The sequence below is a fragment of the Chrysemys picta genome, chromosome 1 (assembly GCF_011386835.1).
Source record: "Chrysemys picta bellii isolate R12L10 chromosome 1, ASM1138683v2, whole genome shotgun sequence".
NCBI lineage: Eukaryota > Metazoa > Chordata > Testudines > Emydidae > Chrysemys > Chrysemys picta.
This window is the reverse complement of record NC_088791.1, coordinates 1192706-1214515: the sequence shown is the minus strand read 5'-3', so window position 1 is coordinate 1214515 and position 21810 is coordinate 1192706. Positions and strand designations below refer to the sequence as shown.

The window sequence follows — 21810 nt, the reverse complement described above, 5'->3', positions numbered from 1 at the left end:
TGGAGCTGCCTTCACACATGGAGGCAGCACACAGGGAGTGAGCTGGACTCCGATTTATGCTACTGGTGAGAGACAGAGGGATAGACAGACACAGCAATCGCACAACTGGAACACAGTGAGGCATGCATTCTGGGGAAATTCACCGGGTTGGCCCCCTGGACTCTGGAGCACGTCACAATTCAAAGCTTCCCTCGCCTACTCAAGGCCCCAGGTCACCTTCTGGCCAGTCACAATCACTTGTGCTTGGGATTTTCTGCTTGTCACTCTGCAGTGCATGAAGTTCCTTGCTTAGCGCCCTATTGCCTGTTCCTGCCAGGTAGCTACATTAACCTGATCAGCCATTCGCTTGTCAGAGCCCTCACGAGGTACCACCGGGTCTGTGCTGGGCTCAGACAGGGTCTTTGAGCCGAGATTCCCCCGTGACTGCTCCATGCAGACACTGGTCCCTGATGGGGTCTGTACTAGGGTCTGCACAGGACAGGGCTCCACATTCACGCCGTTAGAATCAAGACAAGAACCTGACGTGACCACCTCAGTTGCCCTGTGGCTGCTCAGCCTCCTGGCAGAGAGGAGAGCGTCCTCCTGCTGCCCAGCCCGGAGAGCCCCTTCTCTGTCTGCCATTTTGCCCCACGCCTAGAAATGGGATTTCATTTCAGGAGCTGAAACAGGATAAAATGCTACTTTCCCCATCTCACAGCCACCTGTCACCCGAGAGTCTGCTCCAGGGCCCAGGCAGTGAGCTAAAGACGTCCTACGGCAGGGAAACATGTACGTGAAGGGAAAGACATTTGGGGCTCTGAGCTCTGACCCAGGGAATGGGGCCGGCTCTCAGGGAGCTGGTGGGAACGGTGCAGGAGGAGCAAATGCTGGCTGTGGAGGAGCTGCCAGCTAATTCAGTCTCTGCCTTCTCCAGAAACCTTATACATGTGAAGGCTTGATTGAAAACTTGCCGAGGGACCTGAAATTGCCCCCCGCCCCTGTGCATCCTCTGCTGGCTGTCCCCTGGGAGCAGTGAGTTCCAGTGGGAGGGCTCTCTCAAGCCATAGTTTGAACCATGTCAAAGCCAGAAGGGAATTTCCTCAGTTTCCTCCTAGAAGTCAGCGGCACATAATATTACAGCACAGGGACACAGACATGCTACTGGGCACAAGAGGGTTGAAGTTCACGGTTCACAGCAAGCTCCACTCCCTCCTCTCCCACATCCCAAGGGCTGTGGGACAAGAAGGGAGAGTGACTGGCACGTGACACACACAGCAGCACAGGGAGGACAACATGGGTTTGCTATGAGATGAGAGCATGCTCACTTACACAACTCGCCCACCCTCCTGAGGCCTGAGGCAGTTCTAGACAGAGCAGCGCGGACATGCAGATGTGAGAGCAGGAAGAGAGGCAATGAGAGAGAATGTTAGCATCAGTCCGGGGCGCAATAACAACACGGAGAATGAACAGACTTCATCCCAAACCATTCCAGAACCACTGCGACTCCCAGAAACCCATGCTGACCCAAAGGGCTGGCTCCTCACACTTCTCTCCCATTGCAGAGGTCTCTGCTGGGCAGAAGATGCTGAGGAGAATGACCAACTCAGCAACAGTGGGCAGGCGGGTGCAGCTGTATTGAGGAGCGAATATGTGGGCAGTCCTTGCTCTACTGAAGTGGGGCCTTCTCCCCATCTCCCAGAAATGTGCTAAAGTCTATGGCAGAAAAGCAATTCTCTAAGTACTATACTTATAATTGATTAGCATTGCAGGCCTTGGTGACTCCCTCACAGCTCTTTCACTGGTTTGGTGCACCCCCCAGGGCTGTGCACCAGCTCTCTCTGGTTTGGGGTATGTACAATAGTCTCAGCCCCTCATATCCAGAGACAATGCAGAACAGAAAGTGTTTGAGGTCTGCAAGTGGCATGAGTGAGGCTTGGATGCTCAGACTGGGTTTGATGTTTACTGTGACGCAGCAGACCAGAGGGGGCTGTGTGTGGTTCTCAGGGAGATGTTGAAAGGGATCCAGGTGATTGGAACCAAAAGGATTCGGGGAGCCAGTTCAGTATTCATTGAGTTCACATTCCTGCATTTACTAGAGAAAATGGGACATTCATAATCACATGAATTCAACAGCCAAAGCCGGAGACAATCTGACAGTGGTATTCCTAAAGATAGGGAGTAGGGAAGGGTGGAGGGAAGGGGGAAGGAGAGTATGGGGAATAGAGAGAGACGGGAGGAGGGGAGAATAAGAGAGGGAGAAAGAACACGTGCATGAGAGAGAATGCTCTACAGAAAGAACAAGAGAATGAGAGCGGTAAATACAATTCAACATTTTATCTGACTGAACCAGAAATTTGCTGTAGTGGTTTGATTTTTGACAGTTGTGAGAACAGTAACTAGAACTAATGGCAATAGACTGTTAATGGGCCCTTGAGAGACAGTTACTATTTCCCAAAGGGGACAACCCCAGGTTCTCTGGGTAGGGAAGTTTGGTTTAATCCCTACCTGAGAGCCTGCAATAAATTGTAGATTTTTCCTGCCCACCCAGGGACGCCAAGAATTTCTCTTCAGAAAATGAGATTGAGCTCGACATCTGGGTTCCAGAAAATAGCTGGGCCAGATTGAGTGTCAGGAAAAGCTCAGGAGAGTTGTCCGCTCTCATCTCAGTGGAATCCTGCTTCTGTCTAACTCCTAAGAGGAACTCCTAACCATTCCCTTTGTATATTCCAAAGTGAAGTCGCACCCCAATGCATTTGAGAGGACAGGAACCCGGTTGAGAACACAACTCACCACATCTCTCTCCCTAACCGAAACTCTTCCTCTTTCTGAATTACATTTCCAGAAACCTCCTTGTTTCCTGAAGTTTTGTTCACTGTATCAGGGGCTTTAGTCAATATTTCAATCTGGTATTGGTGCTATGAACACAGGGGCTTAGCCTTGGATTAATTAAACGTTTCTATAAGGAAAGAGGTTGCACTCTTAATGGAACAAAGTTCACAAGAACATTGTACTGAACATATAGCTCTCCTGCCTGCATCAGACTCCAGAGGGAGAGAAACAAGCAATTTAATCAGTAACATTGTTTCAGACATAACTGTCTTCTGCCAAATGAGAGACAGCAAGTGAAATGTACTGGCTAGCACTCAATACAGTACACAAAAGTCAGGATCGAGTGAGGCTTGCATTGGTGGAGGCTACCCCAGATCCTTATTAAGCTGCAGAGCAACCCAAAGTCAATGCACAGAGCGAGCCCCACAAACACATCTGTCTGGCTTACAAAGTACTGCGGCCATTCCCCTAGTGAACATCTGTGGGTTTTAGAGGGTTTCTAAAGAGAGTGCCGTCCCAGCTGGATGTCACAGTAACAACTTTGCTATGCTTGCTAGAATGAAGTAGAAGAGCAAGAGGACTTCCAAGCTCTTTTTGAAAAATGTCCCTCCCATTCTTTTAATGTAAGAAGGTCATGAAACGGCTTCCCTAGCTTTTCTTGGGCAATTTCAAACACCATGACATGACTGCAGAACCCCCATAAGTCAAGTGAAAGTCCTTTTGACACTGCTGTGTCTCTTGGTCACAATTTGCGGAATGGTGAAACGGGGAGAAATAGGAACCAAAAACTGTATTTCAATCGAAACCATGGCCAACAGCAAATCTGCATTAGGAATAGGAAACTTATAAAAACAACATCCATGATAACCATGAATGTTCCCACAACATTGCTTACTGTCCCACCCGCGTGCCTCAGCTCTGCCCTTGGTGGTGAGAAGGGAATTCGGGTCTAATCTTTAAGCACTTCATTGCTCACGGTTCTTCCACAGTAGACCTCAACCCTCCTCTAGAAGGCCCAGCCTCTCCTGATGGGAGAGGGGCTTTTTTCTACTCCCCATGGATGCAATCTCTGGGAATCTTCAAGCCAATCTCTTAATATACCTTGAACATGGAGGGACTCCTACAGAGCCACTCCAAGCTGGCTTGCAGGGAGCTTTCTACGTTGACTGCTTCTATCTTCTGCTTGGCAACCTGTTCACTGACCGTAGCCTCACAGCTGAAATGTGGCTCTTTGGAGGCTGATCTAGAAGCGGAAAATCCTGCATTCCTTTAGCTTCCTTTTTGTGACCTTCATTTCCAGTCGTAAAGTTGGCAGGAACAGCCCTCTCCCTGGAGCAGAGACTCTATTCCCTTCTACCTAGGCAATAATTTGTCTGAAACAAAACTTCATCTCAGGACGCTCTCAGTGCCGAAATCAACAGGGAGGCGAAGCTTTGTAAGGTTTAATTCCTGCTTTTTCTGGCCACTTTGACAATGAAATAATCTGTCAGGGGCATGGGTATGTTTCTTACTGATGTGTAGGTAACACATTTGAGATACTCATTCCTATGTGATAACCCAGTGGGCATAAATGAGCTGAAGTCAAGGTTTGCTCTTCTACTCACTCGTCAGAGAAATGGGTGCATGAGCTGTGATTAGTACGTTAGTGATCAGATGAGGTGAAGCCAGCTGTGCTTGCTGTGATATGAACACATGCTGAGACTTATTACCCACAATGCCCCTGTCTCCTTGTAGGCAATGCACATCAACATTTAAAAAACACAAACCCACCCATTCTTCCAGGAAGGGAAGTCTTTGATTGGTTTCAGATTAGTGTATCTGCTCAGGATCAAAGGGCTAATTCCTTTGCGGGGAGACTACCACACGAATCACTAGTTCTTCATCAACTAATCCAGAAACACGGCTCGTGCTCTCCAGAGACCCCATCTCCACAGCTGTGTCCCTGCAGGGCGTGTGCTATCACGTTCTATTGCTGTCTGCAGTGCCAAGTCTAGAAGGGAAACCTCAACGGCTGAGACAGAGACAGAGACTGGTTTCAGGAATGCCATAGCATCCGCCTAATTGAAAACACCTTTGGATGGTGGCATAGTTTAAGGACCAATGGAAAACAACATACCAGCACCAAGCAAGTTTGCAGGTAAGACGAGTTTCAACATTCTTATCTAGTGATGGCTTCCTTAACACTCTAGCGCTTGATCTCTGGTCAATTTCCCTACCATTTGGGTATGCTCACGAGCAAAGCATTATCGCTCTGACACACACCAGGCAGGGGAGGGCTGGGCCACACTGAGTTTCAGATCACAGAGGGTATGTCTACACTGCAATTAGACACCCAAGGCTGGCCTGTCCTGGTGGACTCGGGCTGGAAGCCGAACTCTAGGACCCTGCGAGGTGAGAGGGTCCCAGACCTCAGGGTGCAGCCCGAGCCAGAACATCTACACAGCAATTAAACAGCCCCTTATCCCATGTCAGCTGGCATGGGCCAGCCGTGGGAGTCTAATTGAAATGTAGTGCTAAGGTGATCACACTGAAGTGTACCCCCATGAATAGGGGCCTCTCCACATTGCCAAACATTGGGGGCTCTCCTGAAGTGAAGGATGGACTCTAAGGGAATATGGGACCCATTCTGCTTCCACTGAAGTCAACTGGAATTTTGCCCTATTTTCAGTGGTGCAGTATCCAGCCCTGTGTGATAAGAAGAGAGCACGACTGAATGGGTGGGATGTTCTTCAGCACTAACACTCACAGTACAGCATCCTGCTCCACCAACGCAACCCAGCTCTGGAAAGAGCCTTAGTTTCCAGCTCAACTGATTGCAGGCTTTTCCCACACTCCTTAAACCCACATGCCCCGCCAGGAGGCAGAGGGACCACCTTTTCCTGGGAGGGAGGGGAACACAGATTTGTTCACCTAATACTGGCATTCTTTGTTCTACTTCACCATTGGACCCTATTCCCAACCTAGGGGGACTACGTTCCTGAGGGGCTAGGGGGGAATTTAGTTTCTCACTTCACCTAATTCTGGCACTCCTGTCTGTACTCCTGCACTGGATTCAGACCCTGACCTGGAAAGGCCACGTTCTCTCCACACCGGAGTAGAAGTGGTTGTACGGTTTGCACTTATACACCAGGGGATCCCCATTAGGAAAGGGCCTGAGAAAAATGGATCTAATTTCATCTTTGACTTGACAAACACCAAACCTGAGCCTCTGAATCAGCTCTCCAAAGGAATCTGCCCTGGCTGTGGAATGAAACTTCAGTTCTTTTTTGTGCATGAGTTTAGACACACTGAGGAGACAAAAAGCCTACAAGGAAACAGGGGCTTGTAACGCAGTGGCGGGAAGCTTACACCGTTTGACTGAAACAGAATTAATTGATGAGTTTATATAGAAATAGGTAGCTTTACCCTAGGAGCTAAATGCCTAAAGGGCTTATTTTTCTTCTCTCTCTCTTTCAGATCTGTAGAAATATAAAGAGTTGTGGGTTTCCAGAACAGCACCTGAAAAACTCAGTTTTGCATCTAAAAATTTGCTTCAAATGATACATCTGGCACGTTCTGTTGTTGCTTAGACATAAGAACCAAACCCTGTGCAGAGAACCCTCTAACCTGGATTCTCTGCTGAATTCGCGGGCGCGTAAAATTGAAACTGTGTCGACACTATTGAACAATCCTGGCTTGAGTCGAACACTTGTTCACAGATATGCCTTGAGGTCCAGATGACCACTGTCACAACACAGCTGATCAGCAGAGGTGGGAGGTTTAGGTCCAGGTTCACTACACCCAATGAGAAATGGCACAACCCTGATGAGACTGGATGGCCACGGCCAGAGTCACATGACACAAGGACATTAAACGAGAATGCCATTTTAAACATATGTTTTAATGTTGTACATGTAACAGGTGAGGTTCGCCCTGTAGGGCTATGCTTTCAGCCTCTGGTGCTAGGATGTAGGTCTCCAGCTGCCTTTTCACAGCTCGCTATGACTCACTAGGCCTACTGCTCACTGATCAAGGAACTCAGGGATCAGGAGTTAACTTTGGAGTTGTCTTGTGATAATGCATGTCACACAGTGATTCCACTGCAGTGTCCAGAGAGCGTCCTTCAATTGCAAGCTCTTCATAAGCCTTCCGTGAGCCAATGTAAGGCTAGCACTCCAGTGGAGCTACCGTATGACGGCTCATGTTGCCTTAGGAGCTATCACAAGGTAACTCAGAAGTTAGCTCACCTCACAGCTATTTCATGGTACTGGCATGTTCCCTTGCTGCTCAGAACACTGGATGTTGGGACCTGCCATCTCCTAGGGCCACATCCACATTAAAGATTACGGTGTCTGCCTCGAACTTTATCCTGTGCTTGTTAAGCTCCAGGGGCTCCTTGCAATTGCCAGTGTGGTTGAGGGTTGAGCAAAGTCTGGGTGCCACACATGCCAGTGAGACTCCATGACTGGAAGCTGCCGCACGGCTCTGCCAGGATCCCCTGCCAGACTCTATGGTGCCGTTCTGAGCACTGTACTGCAGGCTGCGTGCTGCCTCTGGGGACGGGGACGTGCTGCCGTTTTGCCACTATTGTTCAAAATCTTCATCTGTGCACAGAGCACGCGACATACAGGCTGAGCACAGCCTTCCTCACCCTATTCAGCACTGGCCTAAGAACAGCGAGGAGAGAAGGAATATTCTCACTGATGACCTTGCCTTGCCTTAACTCTGACCTTGGGTTCTCTTCGTCATCAGTGTCTCTTGACCTCTTTTTCAGTGACTCTCATCAAACATCCTCCTGGGGGAGACGGTCTTCCAAGGAGACACAGTCAGAGAACCCAGTTTCTGTCTTTTATCCTTGGAGCTCCCTGGCCAGAAACTCTATAAGCCTCTGGAAGAGAAAAATACCAGGGCCTGCTTGTTGTATAGTCAGAAATTAATGGGCTCAGGAACAAACAAAACTGTGCACCACCAGGTCCGCTTACTCAGCCGTTCTTCCAGCTCCCCCCGGGCTCTCGTCTAAGGAGAATCTCTGGAAATAGCAGCAGCTGTGCTGGGGCGGCTTCTGGGAGCAGCGACCGCACTGTCTTTCTCAAACCACAGGGAGATTCCTGGGCAACTCCTGGAGACATGGCTTCAGTTTGGCCCCGGCAAAGGGCCCTCACTGTCCTCCTGAAGAAGGACGAGCTCAAGGACGACAGCACCAGCAGCTGCAGGAGAGGCTTTGGCAGCAGCATCTTCACCCCTTATGCAGCACTGCAGGGTCCAAAGGCCGTTTCTGGCAGCAGTAGCAGCAACTGTGGATTTAGGGTCATCTCTGGCAGGTGGGACCTCACTATTTTTCAGCAATCAGGAGCATTCAAGGGCCGTCACTGGTGGTGGCAGCAGCAGATTTAGCTGGTCCTGCTTCTCTTGTCCTTCATCACAGCACTGGAGGGATTTAAGGGCAGTGTGTTGTGGAAGCTTCAGGTGGTAATTTCGCTCTTAAAATCAAGCACAGGGACTGGAAAGTGTGCGGAAGTGGGCTGCATTTGTAAATTATTCTCTACGTTAATTTCTGAACTGACAGGAGTTGAATAAAAGAGAGGGAATTAGCACAATGGAAGAGAGCACCTCACATCACTCTAGAATATCCTATTGACAGCTGACTTCCTGGGAAATATTTCCAGTTCTTGGACACCCACCAAGTGCACCAAATTTCAGAGAGGAAAGGCCACAACTTTCATAAAAAGTGAATGAGAAACATGTAACTCTACAAGACCAGCAAAAGACGCTAAACGCCTGGGGAAGGAGCAGCACCCCCCTGTGACAGTGGGGGGGAGGGTGGGTTGCTGGTGGCTCTCCGGCAGGGCACAGGACTTTGAGGGGCCGTGGGGAACAGAAGAGTGCAGTGCAGGAACTGATTCATGGAGCACAGTGAGGGGGCTCTCTGGGAAAAGGGCTGGGATCTGGGAGGATGTCTGTCAAGGAGCATGGGAGGCATGGGAGGCAGTGGGAGGCCAGCATCTCTTGAAGCATGACGGACAGAAGAGTCTGGTGTCCCAGAATACGTGGGGATGGACAGAGCTGGGACAGGGGGGAACTGGTGTCTCTAGTGGCAGGTACAGTGGAGAGGCAGGCTGCAGCCATTTAAGGCCCGTGGGCGGCAGAGGATGAGCTGGTATCTCAGTGCCTTTGTGAGACAGAGGAGGAATGTGACGGGCGAGGGTCCCTCTGGCAGAAAGGGGATGGTGTTTTTCAGGGAATGTGGGGGATGGAGAGAGGCTGTCACTCAGGGAGCAATGGAGGTCGCAGGGTGTATATCCGAGGGGCATGTGGATCTGGGAAAGCTGTTGTCTCTCAGGCTGTGAAAGACTGAGGAAGGCTGGTGTCCCTTGGAATCCGAGGTGGGGGAGCAGAAGGGGGGAGAAGAGGCACTGGTCATGCTCAGAGCCCTCAGCACAGCATACTGAGATATTTAACCTGCTGGATGGGGAGAGGCTGACGTGGCCTTCCCTCTACAGCTCCGCCAGCACAATCCAAGTCTGAGCTAGAAATCCAGGCTTGGGCCCATGGGAGGGAGGTGAGCAGGGCAGGCGCACAGGGAGGCTATGGGCAGCCAGGGTCACTTGCAGACCAGGAAGGGTGTCTGGGCAGAACTCAGGGAATGGGGAGGCTGACACTGCTAAGGGCCCTTGAGGGAAGAGGCGGGGCTGTGGGAGGCTTGTGTCCCTGGGAGTCTCTGGGGTTAGAGGGAAACTGCGTGGGCAGGAGCTGGAGGGGGGCTGGTGACCCTTGAGGCCTGTGAGGAATGGGGAGAGGTTGATACCACTGAGGGAGTATGGAGGTCACTGACGTGTGGGTGGGAGCTGGTGTCTCCTGGGCATCGCGGGGATGAAGGAATCTAATATGGCTGGGACTGAGAAAGAAGCTTCTATGGGCTTCTTACCCCTATCTTCTGGGGCCGCCATCTTGTCAGAGCTCACAAGTTACAGTTTCTGGCCAGGTCTGTACTTGAATGAGAGACCTGAAGAGGAAAACATAGGGCAGTGTGGGCAGTGGTGTGGATGCCGCAGTGGGGGCGTTCTCCCCCCTGAGTCAGTGACAGTCTCAAAGCCCCAGGGTGGTGACAGGAGGGGCTGTGTGGCAGGGAGGAGCATGGGTGACTGCGTCATGGTGCTAGGGAGATCCGCGTTATTGATGGTGGATGCGGGCAGGGGACTGGACTCGATGACCTCTCGAGGTCCCTTCCAGTCCTAGAATCTAGGAATCTATGAATGTTGACAGATGCGATGTAAAACTGAGGCCCTGACCACTCACATGGCATTTTTCCTGCCAACTTTCAGCCAGCCTAAATTCCCTCTGCAGTTTCAATTGGATTCGGGATTAATTTGCATGTCATGTTCTAGAGGTAGTGTGTAATGTTCCTGTGGCCTGTTCAAAGGCTGCCCCATCCCACCTCAGAGGTGGCTTGTTTTCACTGATGGGTTACACAATTCCTACGTTCTTAGTCTGAGAGCATTTGGGATCCTTTGGGACAAAAGGCACTAGAGAAATGCAAATAATTATTAACTGTTCAGGAGAAAACACTAAAAAGAGGAACCCACAACCAAATACAGCAATTTAACAACAGAATCAAGACATAGAGAGAAGCAACATGAAACAACAGAAAGGCAATTTGAAGAGGAAAGGAGACAGTGAGAAAGGTCCGTGTTTGTGGGCAGGATTAAGGAGACGCCCCAAAACCAAACATGACAATTTCTAGGACGTCTGTCTCAGCTTTTCTCTCCTCTATGCAGCTGAGGAATCCTGACATCTCTGAAATGTTCCTCAAAATGCATCTTGTGATTATGCAGCATATTTATAGGCCACCATTGCTGATGATTTTCCCTATCTTCCTGGAGTGCCTAAACTCTGCACCAATCCCCTCCCCTGACCAGCATAAGTCTTACCGTGCTGCGATCACAGGTGACTTCTTCCCAGGATCTAAAGGGGGCCCGGTAGGTTCCTCCCCCAGTGATCGTGTATCCTTATTCAGCTGTTGTAACCGGGAACTTAGCTCACTGATCACAGTTGGTTTGTCATCCTCAGCCCCATGGACTGGCCTGCTCTCCATGGGGTCCCCCCATAGCTTGGATCTTCTCTGAAAGAGGTAGCGTGGCCGACCAACACTGGCTGAAGCCAGAGTAGCCGCATGTTGCTGGGAGATGAGCTCACTGTCCGAAGACTGCTTCAAAAGTGGGTCCCTGAAAGTAACTGGCCCCTTGCTGAGCTGGGACTTGAGTTTTGGCTTTGGAGGCACTGGTGGCTTCTCGAGTATAAAAGTTTGTCCATCCGCAAAGGAAGTGTATGTGTCAGTAGGCTCCCCGCTTTCAGAGGACAATGTAGACATACTGGAGACTGTAGAGATGGTGCTTGTGGTCTCCAGGTGATGGTCACTTGAACTCCTGGTGTCCACCTCTTCTACTCCTGAGTCTGCAGCAGACTCTGGGGCTACGGGGGCATCAGAGGGCTTCCCTGAGGGTGTTCCACCAGTGGTAGAAGGTGCTACTGCTGCCGCTGGTATGGATGGCGTGCTAGGCTTAGCCAGTTGGCTGATTGGTGTGCCAGGGGTGGTGACTAGTACCCCATTTGCAAACTCATCTGGTGGAGGCACCAGCCCAATCTTGGCCAGTTCCTCCCTGGTCTCTTCATCACTTGAAGACAGCTGAGCTGGTGGGAGGGTAACTGTGTAGGGCTCCACTTCCTCCTCTGAACTTCCTTGACCAAGTGTCTTGTCAGATGCTGGGCTAACCGGAGACTTTCCCACAGGGCTGGGCTCAGTCTCCGCTTTGGGCAGCTCTGCCGGCTCCACACTTGCTTCAGGAACATCGGGTTTCTCCTCTTTCATCTCAAGTCCTATCTCCTCTTGGCCATTACTTGTTGCATGGACCATGATGAGGCCGGCTGTCTTCTGCTGTGATGTGTCCATAATACTAATGATCATAGATTTCTTGTCTTCGTGTTTTTTCTCTTCTTTCACAGGTGTTTCTGCTCTTGTCTCAGTCTCTTTTCTCAGTGTTGTTGGAGTCCCCCAGTGGCTTTTCGTAGGGGCCAAAGTCCCAGGAACTGCTCCTACTGCCCCTTTGGCTCCAGGCGAATATGCAGGTGACACTAGGCCCTCTAGCTCCCCCCTTTCTGGTTCTTTGGTTTGGACGTCCACAAACAGGGGTGCTGCTCGGTCTGAATCTGGGCTGTGGATTGGGGTGGGCGACCTGGATGGGACTTGAGTGGACAGGGCCCGCTCCCTTGCGGCCAGCGCAAGCGCCAGTGGTGAGTTTGGATCTAGGGGCTTTCCTGTTAGGGGGTGGATGAATGTTGAGGATGAGCTGCTAATTAATGGCTTTAAAGCTGAGACAGGTGAAGGCAGCAGCACATCTCGGCTTCCTAGCAACCGCTCATCAATAGACCTGGACTGCTGCAGGGATGGCATGTCAATGCTGGGGGGGCTCCCTTCAATGGCCCCAACCGAGAGGAAGACAGTGGATTTCCGCCTCTCATCAAGACGACGCTCTCTGTCCTTCATGACTCCAGCGATGGCAGTGGCAAAGGGGATGCTCGAGGGGTCGACCTGAGCGATGCCAGCGTGGTGCTGATACTCTATGCCACTCATGCGATGGCTCCGGCGCGTGGGAGAGGGCTCCCGCGTAAAGCCTCCTGCGATGGATAAAGCTGCTCTTTCCTGAGCGTCCTCTACTTGCAGCTGCTTCACTAAAGGGCTCTTCTTCCTCTGGGGCTTGGTGGGAGCAAACAGGCTAACGTTGAACTGGCCCATGTTGGCGTAAGGGTTATCAATCACTCGCCCTTTCCTTTTCAGCTTCTCCGGGGGCGTGGCGGAAGGGCCAGGCCGGGGGATCTCTGTTGGCTCTACAGGAAGATGAGAGGAGTCCTGCAGGATTATCATGGATCGGGCTCTCTTTTGCCTTTCAGGATACGGGATAGAAGTCCTTGCCTGGTCATACATCTCAGCTGCACTGATAACCTGGGGGAGGCCATGGAGTTTGGCCTCCAGGCTTGGCTTAAAGCTCGATCTTATGGTATCATAAACCCTTCCCGGAGGTGGAGGTGGGGAGAAGGATGGGGGAGGGCCTGTGTCAAAGTAATATGGAGACGGAGGAGGGGGTGGAGCCGTCTGAGGTGGGGGTGGGATTCCGTGCCCTTCCCTGACGGTGTCTTGCATTGACGTGCTCCGAGGAAATTTCCCATCCATCAAAGAAGCAGCAAGTTTTTCATCTTCACCTAGGAAACCAGAAGAACAGCAAAGTCAGAATCCCAGAACAAAGGGAGATGGACCCTGCTGAGAATTCAGTCTTTCCCTGGGCTCTGCAAGCTGGATGTCAGGTGCCCTAGGGGAGGATTCTAGTTTTGAAGAGACTCTCCTCATCTTCATGCTACATGACTAGCCACTAATTCCGCAGCTTGCTCTCTTGTATGACGAGACAGGGTGCAGAGCAGGCAGTGACTGGTTCTCACTATGTCCTTCAGCATTTTATTATAAATCCCTCCGTCAGGCCTTGCCACCTCCTCCCTGGCCAGGGTAAATAATCCCAGGGCCAAATCCAGAGATGCTGTAATTAGACACAGACGCCTTGGACGTAGTTGCCAATTACCAGTGTGCACGGGGGCTTCACTTAGAGCAGCCAGAAGAAGGTGGGGGCTCATTATACCTAGGGGTGGCCTGCTACAATGTAACATTCACCCCCCCCCCATTGAGCTGCTTCTCCCCCTCCCCCCTCTGGGAGTGAATTACACACATTGAAACTCAGGGGACTGTGTCCGAGGGATCTAAATTCTGTGCTGGTAAATAGGTATGTAACTACAGACCAATGTCTCTCTCACTACTCTACTGTTACTAGGGTAACTTACTCCAGGAATACCTAGTGAGACCGGTTTCCGGCTAAGGTACCACTCAGTAGACGGTATCAGAGCCTGGGGTGGCAAAAGGCAGTCTGGGGGAGAAGAAATGGATGTAACGTGTACATTGAGGGGCCGAAAGAAGATGTGGGTTACACCAATTTAGACTCTTCCTGGTTTCCCCTGTGAATCTGGCTTCTCCGACCCCAACCCACCTTACCACCTCAAGTCATCATTTGCCTTCCTGGCTCTTCTCAGCCTCAGCTAGAACTTCCTCAACATGAGTACCCAATCTCAAGCGAGCACTGAAGATGAGTGCGTGCCACAGCCTGGCATGTCAGTTACTTTCTCTATTATTTTGTATCCTGTTCTTTAATGCACCCACACATCCAGTCTGCTTTTCGAAGGCAGCTGCGTACTGCGCTGGGCAGGCACTTCTCTGTGCTCCAGTGACCCCAAAGGCTAGAGAGCTACTGATTAATACCCCATCTTGCCAGGCACTAACTCTCTATGCAGACGAGCCCCAGGAGTGTTCACCCCTTGCCCACTCATTTTTGTTTCATTTGTATTTTAAACACCTGTTTCTATTCCTTTTAACCCCCACCCACCTCTACATTTTATTTCCATCTCCTGTGCTGATGTCTCATTTCATTTTTCAAACCTCATTAACTCCAAGGCCCAGATGGGGAGAGAGGCCCAGCAGGAGTCAGCGATTTGCCCCAGGTCACTCAGGGAGTTGGCAGAAGAGCTGGGGCTTGAGCCCAGCTCTCCTGAGTGCCCGGCCAAGTGCCTTCACCACAAGGCTACTAAAAGTACCAGGGATGACATGTATCCCCTTCAAACTGCTCAGGAACCTCCTCTGTTGCTTCCATGCTAGAGAGAAAGTGCCCAGGGCTTAGAATGACCCTGAAAAGGGACGGGGAAGGAGGGTGGGAGACAAGACACTTTCTCCATTCTGTCCCCACCCACCATTCCAACACAGCTCCACCGTGCTGCCTTCTAAGCCCTGCAGAACTGCACCCCATCTATTTATTCGACCTTGTTCCTCATCGCATGGCCCTGCACACTCTGTCGATGATGCCAGGTCTGATGCCCCAGGTGTCCACGTCCCCACAGCCTGCTTCATGCCTTTCTGCACTGCCCTCCTTGAGCTAGTGCGCTGTGATGCTCCCCTCACCTCATTCTGATCTTCCATGGCCCATTTCTACTGTGATGCCAAAACACGGGCGCCAACCAAATCGTTTTACTTTATTTCATTTGTTTATATTACCTATTATAGAAAACAAGTAAGCCAACAACAAGAACTTCCATGCTGAGCATACACCTTTACTGACAGCTGTGCAATTTTGTCCCTGGGTCTGATCCCTTACCTTCTGCATCCTGAACTACCAGTTAGTAGCCTTTTTGCTGTATTATGGGCACACGTGCTCCAAATATCCCCAGCTGGTTCCAGGCCTCCATTTCTGATAGGGAATAGAAACATCCATCTGTCTTTGTGGGATCTTTCCCTGATGCCCAACATGCAAGTTGAGGTGCTTCTGTCAGACAAACCAGCAACTTCTGAAGCTGTTCACAGTCATGTGTAGGAGAAGAGAAGGCAGTGGTCACTGAAGACAAAGAACTGGTCTGGGCCTGGGGCCAGGTTTCTCCACTCCCCCTTTTCATCTGACTCAGATGGCTCGTGCTCTGGCTCAAAGCAGAGGACACGTTTCTCTGAGAAGCAGTAGTTGTATCCCTTTGCCAGGCTAGGGGAGGGTAGATTAAGATACAGCAGGTCTGCACAGTAACTTCTTAGTAGGAAGTCCATTACAAGGAAGGGCATAAGAAAGCTGATGTCAGATGGGTCACTTAGGCAAGGTATAAAAGGCCCAATAGGGTAATGAGCCTTGGTCAAAGTGGACAAGTCCTCAAGAGACCAGAAAAGGCCAAAGGGGGAAGAGTATCTCCAGATACCTCAGGAGAATCAGCTCTCAAAAGAAAAACTTAGACCTTGCCTGCATGCCTGAGGTGTGGCTTCATGATACCACAGGCCCCAGGCTGGCCCACCTCCTCCCAAAGATACTCCCTCCATTATAATCCCAGAAATATGGAACGGGGAAAGGAGAATCCGGAGGAGGAGTAGGCATAGTATTCCAGTCCGACATCAAACCCAGGAAAAGCCCCACCAGGAACACTACTCCTGGAAATGCATCAACTGCTCTGGGACGGCAGAGACAAAACTAACTGTGGTATTCCTAACAGCCAGACCACAGCATGGTGGTGGAATCCTCTAGACTTCAGCACCAGGTAGATAATGCCTCTGAACTGCTGGCTGGAGACAGTCACAGACGTGATCTGATTTTTATTCTGAATATGGACACAGGCAATACAAGAACCACTAGCACAGACAGACCCCCAGCTTCTCCTAAGCAAAAACAGAGCCCTGCCCCTTCTCAGTGAGAAGGTGGCCAAGCGGTGATGGGTCACACTCCAGTAGCTTGTAGTAATCCTAAGAGAAAGCAATGCCCTGGGCCCTCAGATAAGAACCCGATGATGCCAGGTATCTGAAAGACAGATAATTGAGAGGTCCAGCTATGGAGAATCAGGTAGGACACTGGGATTAATGCAGCACGTCCCTTCCTTCCACCTTCCCCACCAGGTCACCATGGTTCTCAGAACCTGTAACAGAGGAAATGGTAAGACAGCAGAACTGGCCATTGGTGGCAAAACTGCTCGCAGACAAGGAGAGGCAAAGACAGAAGGACATTCCACAGTCCTATACCAAAGCCACAGAGGAAGCCACAGGATCTTTCTTTTCAGCCAGAGCAGCTGCAGTGCTGTACCCAACTCAGCTATGGCCGACTGTACCGTGCTCTATTGACGCGACTGTTTCCATTCTGTTCCAGAACCCAGCACAGCACTGCAAGGAATATCTTCTACCTACTTGCTTCACAGAGAATATCACTGCCATCTGGGACTGTCTTTCTGGAATCCAGGCTTGGCTAGCACATGCCAAACCCACCACACAACTCCTTCCTTCGCAGAATTTAGCCGATGCCACAACCAGAAAGCCTTGGCTGACTTGCCACCGGCCACATTCCCTTCTTAGATGGTGCAAGAGCCAAGAGCGCTTGGGCCCCTCTCTGCCTTAGGGACGTGGCCCCTGGCCCCGCAGTAACCGAGTGCCGTATGTGATGTGCTGCATTTGTCCTCCCAATGCCGTCTGAGGTAGGGAAGCATTAGCACCTCCCTTTACAGCTCAGCAACTCAGCGCCAGACATACTAGGGCCCAGATGTTAAAGGTATTTAGATCCTGCTCGGCTCAGTGTCGCATGGTCTCAGGCATTAAGTCCTATTTTCAGAAGTGACTTAGGCACATGGGCCCTGGTCCTCAAAGCTATTTAGGCACCTCTCTGCCTCTTTAGGTGCCTAAATCCACCATTTAGGCACCACTGAAATTTTCAAACCTGCCGCTCAGCTTCCATTTAACTCCGTAGGCACCTAACCCCCCTGGGCGCCTACGTTCCCAGCAATCAGCTGCTTGAGTGCTGGGGCTGGCCCGCAGCTCATGAGCAGCTTGGTGCCCTGGCTCACCCCGATCCTGCCGCTCTCACCAGCAGGGCCAGATCCTGCTGGAGTGTTCCGAGCACGGCGAAGACATAACCCTTGTCAGACCCCGCAGGGAGAGGGCCGGATGCAGGCCACCAGTGCACAAACCTGCATCACAGACAGCTAGGGGCACAGGGCAAGGCAGGCCGAACTTGAGAGAGGAGACGGAGATGGAAGATGCTGTTTCGGCCGATAGGGCATAGGCTGCCCGAGCAGCTGACCTGGGCTCACGTGCCTGACTCCAGGAGGGAGTTCACAGCTGAGGTGCCCGAGCACAGGCAGGTATCTTCTCTGGTCCATCGACCAGGAGCATCCGTCAGCTGCTTGGGCGCCTAAGCCCACTCTCCTTGGCATTTCCCTCCTGGCTAACTTAGGTGGCTCCCCACGCAGCCTGCTGGCTTCCGAGGATCCCTTTCTTAGGTGCCTGTCCCTCCCCGTAGCCTGGGGGCCTAGCTGCAGAGGTGGCAGGCCACCTAATGACCTTTGATGATCTGGGCCTTAGGATCCTCAGTCAAGTCAAGGGGACCTAAACTCCTAGTGCCTAAGGGCCAAACTTGTAAAGATATTAACTCTCTCTGAAAACATGAATGTCCTCAGGAAGTAGAGCCAGTGTCCTCTTTGGTTTCATTTAGATGTCGTCTGTCCATCCTGCAGGACTGGCCCTTAGGACAAAGACCTTGGGGCAGACGGCTTGGGATCTAACAGTCTCTAACATTTCTTCTTCTTCTTCTGTTCTACTTTCCAGGCCTATAGAGCTCTTCTGTAAACCCTTCTGCATTCTAATAGTCAGCTCTAGCAATGAGGTGTGCTGTGATAGTCTAACAGTGTTAATTGTGGGTCCCTGGAAACCACCAGCGTTCTTTATTTATCAACAAGTTCGTTGTTCTTTGTACTATTTTTTCCACTAACATGTTTGCCTGCGCATGGCATGGGCTTGCCAGGGTGGGCTTGGACTGAGAGATCAAAGAGAATTTCTGAAATAAGACACTTCTGAACTGTGGGCTAATAGCTCTTACCAGCTCACTTGGAATTCCATGGTGGGCGAGGCCTCTGTGATTGCCAGCACACACTGCTACTCGATGAGCTGCGAAACACCTGAATTCACACAAATCTGAGTAGCAGTTCACTAATACAAAGTATTATTCCTGTTTAATTCAAATACATCTGTGCCAGCCTTGGACTCAGGATAATTGGGAATCACGTGTTGCTTCATCCCTTGTATCTACTCACACTCAGACACCATATTTTTGATAGCTGTCTTCATGCCAGGCGAGAATCCGACATCTCTTCTCTTAAACTTCCCCAGGGGTGGTGCATTTCCATTAAGCATTTCCAGCCGCATGTTGTGTGCATTATCTCTGGTATTATAGTAGTGCCTGTAGCCCTGACTAGGTCTCAGGGCCTCATTGTCCTAGGTATTGTACAAACAGGACAGCCGTTGTTCCAGAGAACTCAAATTCTAGGCTTATGAAAAGATGCCTCAGGTGTCTGAAACACAGCTCCTCTTTCTGCAGTTCTCTGCTTTCCCTATTTACAGACACTCTTGAAAGCATGGCTGCTATACGGAGCTCCTTTCTGGGTCTGTATTTCATATTTAATGAGTATTTTTGCATTTTATGATCACTTACTGAATCTGGGTGGTGCTTTGCACAATGATTTTTACAGTGTTTCCCAGCTGCCTATGACCTGATCCTATCTTGAACAATTTCTAGCCATACACATTTTCACAAAACAGCTCACACCAGAACCAATGGCTGGCATTTCTCTTTCAGTGTGAACATGTGTGTGTCAGTGGTTTGAAAGCATCCACCTCTGGGTGACCATTTTGCAGGATTGTCCCAAACCCATTTAAGTTTGCATCAGCAAAGATCTCCAGCTCTGAAGAAGAGCTTCATGTAGCTTGGAAGCTTGTCTCTTTCATCAGAAGAAGTTGGTCCAATAAAAAGTATTACCTCACCCACCTTGAATCTCAAAATATCGGTGCTTCTGTGACAACTTGCTTTTAATTTCCCCAAACTTTCCTCTTGCCAGGCATCCCCAGGCCATTCTGTACTGTCCTCAAGCAGCATTCTGAATGGAGTTCTTCACTGTGACGTATTAGGGATGAACTAGCTTAGATGTGTGAACGTGCCTAGGAATCTCTGTATGACCTCTGTTTTGGGGGCCTTTCTATTTGTACAACTGCCTTCACCCTTCTTGGCTTGTACTCATGGAGCATAGGTCCATAGCCAAAATAGTCAGGGATGTAACCCCATGCTCTGAGTGTCCCTAGCCTCTGGCTGCCAGAGACTGGAAGTGGACAAGGGATGTATCCCTTGATGATTCCCTGTTCTGTTCATTCCCTCTGAAGTCCCTGGCACTGGCCACTGTTGGAAGACAGGACACTGGGCTAGATGGACCTTTGGTCTGACCCAGTCTGGCGGCTCTTATGTCCCTACTCAGTTGTGCTCAGATTTAGCCCCATACGGTATTTGTTTTTCTTCACTTTAAATAGATTTTCTTTGGCACAGAGCAGAACTTTATAGTCTCTCAGTGTATTACTGATCTTTTTTTAAACCAAAATCAACCAATCAGCAAGTACTTCCATCCCACCCAGATCCCAAGAGATCTGAGACATGATGCTTTGGTGTCCTCAGGTGGTGAGGCCACCCCAAAAGGAAGTAATCTAAACATATAGCTACCAAAAGGAGAGTTGATGGCACAGAGTTCTGCACTTCCTTTATCGAGTCAGACCTGCTAAAAGTCTTGGCTTGCATTCAAAACTGAAAATACTCTTGCATTCTGATGTCTAGCTGTGGCCTACCCTCATGGTGTTGCATCTCACCTGGCCTTATTCCAATCTTTTGGATCTATGCACATCCTTGGCTTGTTTGGTTTATTATGGTGATTATACTCTTAACCCAGTCAGCTGGTGCCTGTATTCGCTTCCAATATCTTATTTTACCATCCATTCAAATTCAGCTTTTACATTTTCTCAGTGCAAATGGTACTTCATACATGTATTTTTGGTGGCACTTTAGGATCACACTAACATGGTGTATTATATCCTTATTGCATACCAGTCCATTAAACACCTCAACAAATTCTTAGATATCTGTGGCATCCTGTTTTGCAGACAAGTTATATACACATTTGATCATCTGTATTTGCATACTGCTCTTCAACCTAAGCCCGCATGGGAACATGTGGAACCTCTCCTTATAGAAACATTCCCCTGAGGCATTGCCAAGTGGGTTAATATCATGTCCATTCAATAAAAGAAGTTCATTTTTTTATTTTAACATTGGGCGGTCACAATTACTTCTGTAAAAGCTTGTTGTGATTATGTGGCACTCAGCTCCAAGATCTAGTTTGAAGTTTACTTTTCATTCATTTATTTCCAGTGCTGAACAACCCCCATCAGTTGTACAATCTTGCCTTGTAAATATCTTATGGGACCCAACCAACAATTCTGTTTTCTGCTGCATCGTCTTCTTCATCATCATCATCATCATCATAATCGCTTTGTCCTTCAGCTGTACGCTCATGAACTTGTTTTGTGTTTCTTTGCAATTCGGGGTCAGATATACTTCGATAAAATGGCTGTTTTCACTGCATGCTTTGTATTGCACCCCCTGCATACTGGATACCTTAGCAAAGTGGTGTGATTGCTTCCACATTTACTGCAAACAAATCTGGTCTCTGTATTCTGTCCTTGTACCTGGATATACTGTGGGTCATTCTCTACTTGTTACCACTTTCCGGTGGGAAGCAGTTTTCACTAGTCCTGTAAATATCTCCTGTTTCTGGCAAAGGCAAGTCCACTTCTTGCAATAACCTTGCTTTGACCTAGTTATTAAACCACAATAACTCAGGCTCCAATTGGTCCACTATTTAATTGCTCAAATTCACACGCCTTAGCGTATTACGCAGGTCGGAAACGTAATGGCCAACGGTCTCGCTGTGTAGCTGGTTCCTAGTAAAGCAAACGAGCCCTTCCCGCATGACCCTCTGGGGTGGAACACAGGGTCTCTGACATGTGAATGGCTCGGTCTAGCAATCTGCACTCCTCTTCATGCCTCCACGAGGATGCACTGTAGATTCTCGCCGCCTGTTGAACCAGGCAGGATTGCACCCTCGGATTTCTTTGCAATGTAACTTGCCTCCAGGAGAATCTGGGAGTGCTGCGACCACATCCTTCAGTTTTCTGCCAGGCTCCTTTCCCGACTGGGAGGTTCCAGTGGTTCGTTTGCTCCCAATTTTGCCGAAGAGCATGTTTTCTTCTGGCAGCATGTAAATAGGGATGTAACACACAGGAGTGCTGGTAAGAGAGAGAACTTTCTCTCTTGTCCCTAGTCACAGGGATGGATCAAGGTTATTGTAGGTTAATACCCCTGTTACATGGTAGGGGTCAGTATCCACTACTCTCCTCTCTCTCCTTCCTACCTCCTTCCCTCAGCTTCTCTCTCTTATGAAACAACCCCTCCCCTCCCCTACTCCAAACCTGACTGCCCCCCACAAGTCCCCACAACTAAGGGTTTAGCACAGAAATAAAACAAATATATTCATAATTACCAAGAAAAGAAC

The 21810-nt window shown here is 49.8% G+C and overlaps 1 protein-coding gene across 15 annotated transcripts in view; it reads right to left on the bottom strand.

Annotated features, from left to right (window-relative positions):
• The window catches only part of SHANK3 (SH3 and multiple ankyrin repeat domains 3), a 703681-nt gene that overhangs the window by 17295 nt on the left and 664576 nt on the right, over positions 1 to 21810 (bottom strand). For 7 of the 15 annotated variants that reach the window (XM_065589968.1, XM_065590128.1, XM_065590091.1 and 4 more), the window contains one exon: positions 10716 to 13041. In XM_065589968.1, coding sequence (XP_065446040.1) covers positions 10716 to 13041 — 2326 coding nt within the window. Of the gene's footprint in view, positions 1 to 1308; positions 1344 to 1365; positions 2072 to 6213; positions 6267 to 6667; positions 9791 to 10715; positions 13042 to 21810 lie in introns of those variants that run through there. The other 8 variants (XR_010600169.1, XM_065590554.1, XM_065590297.1 and 5 more) reach the window with 8 other exon arrangements.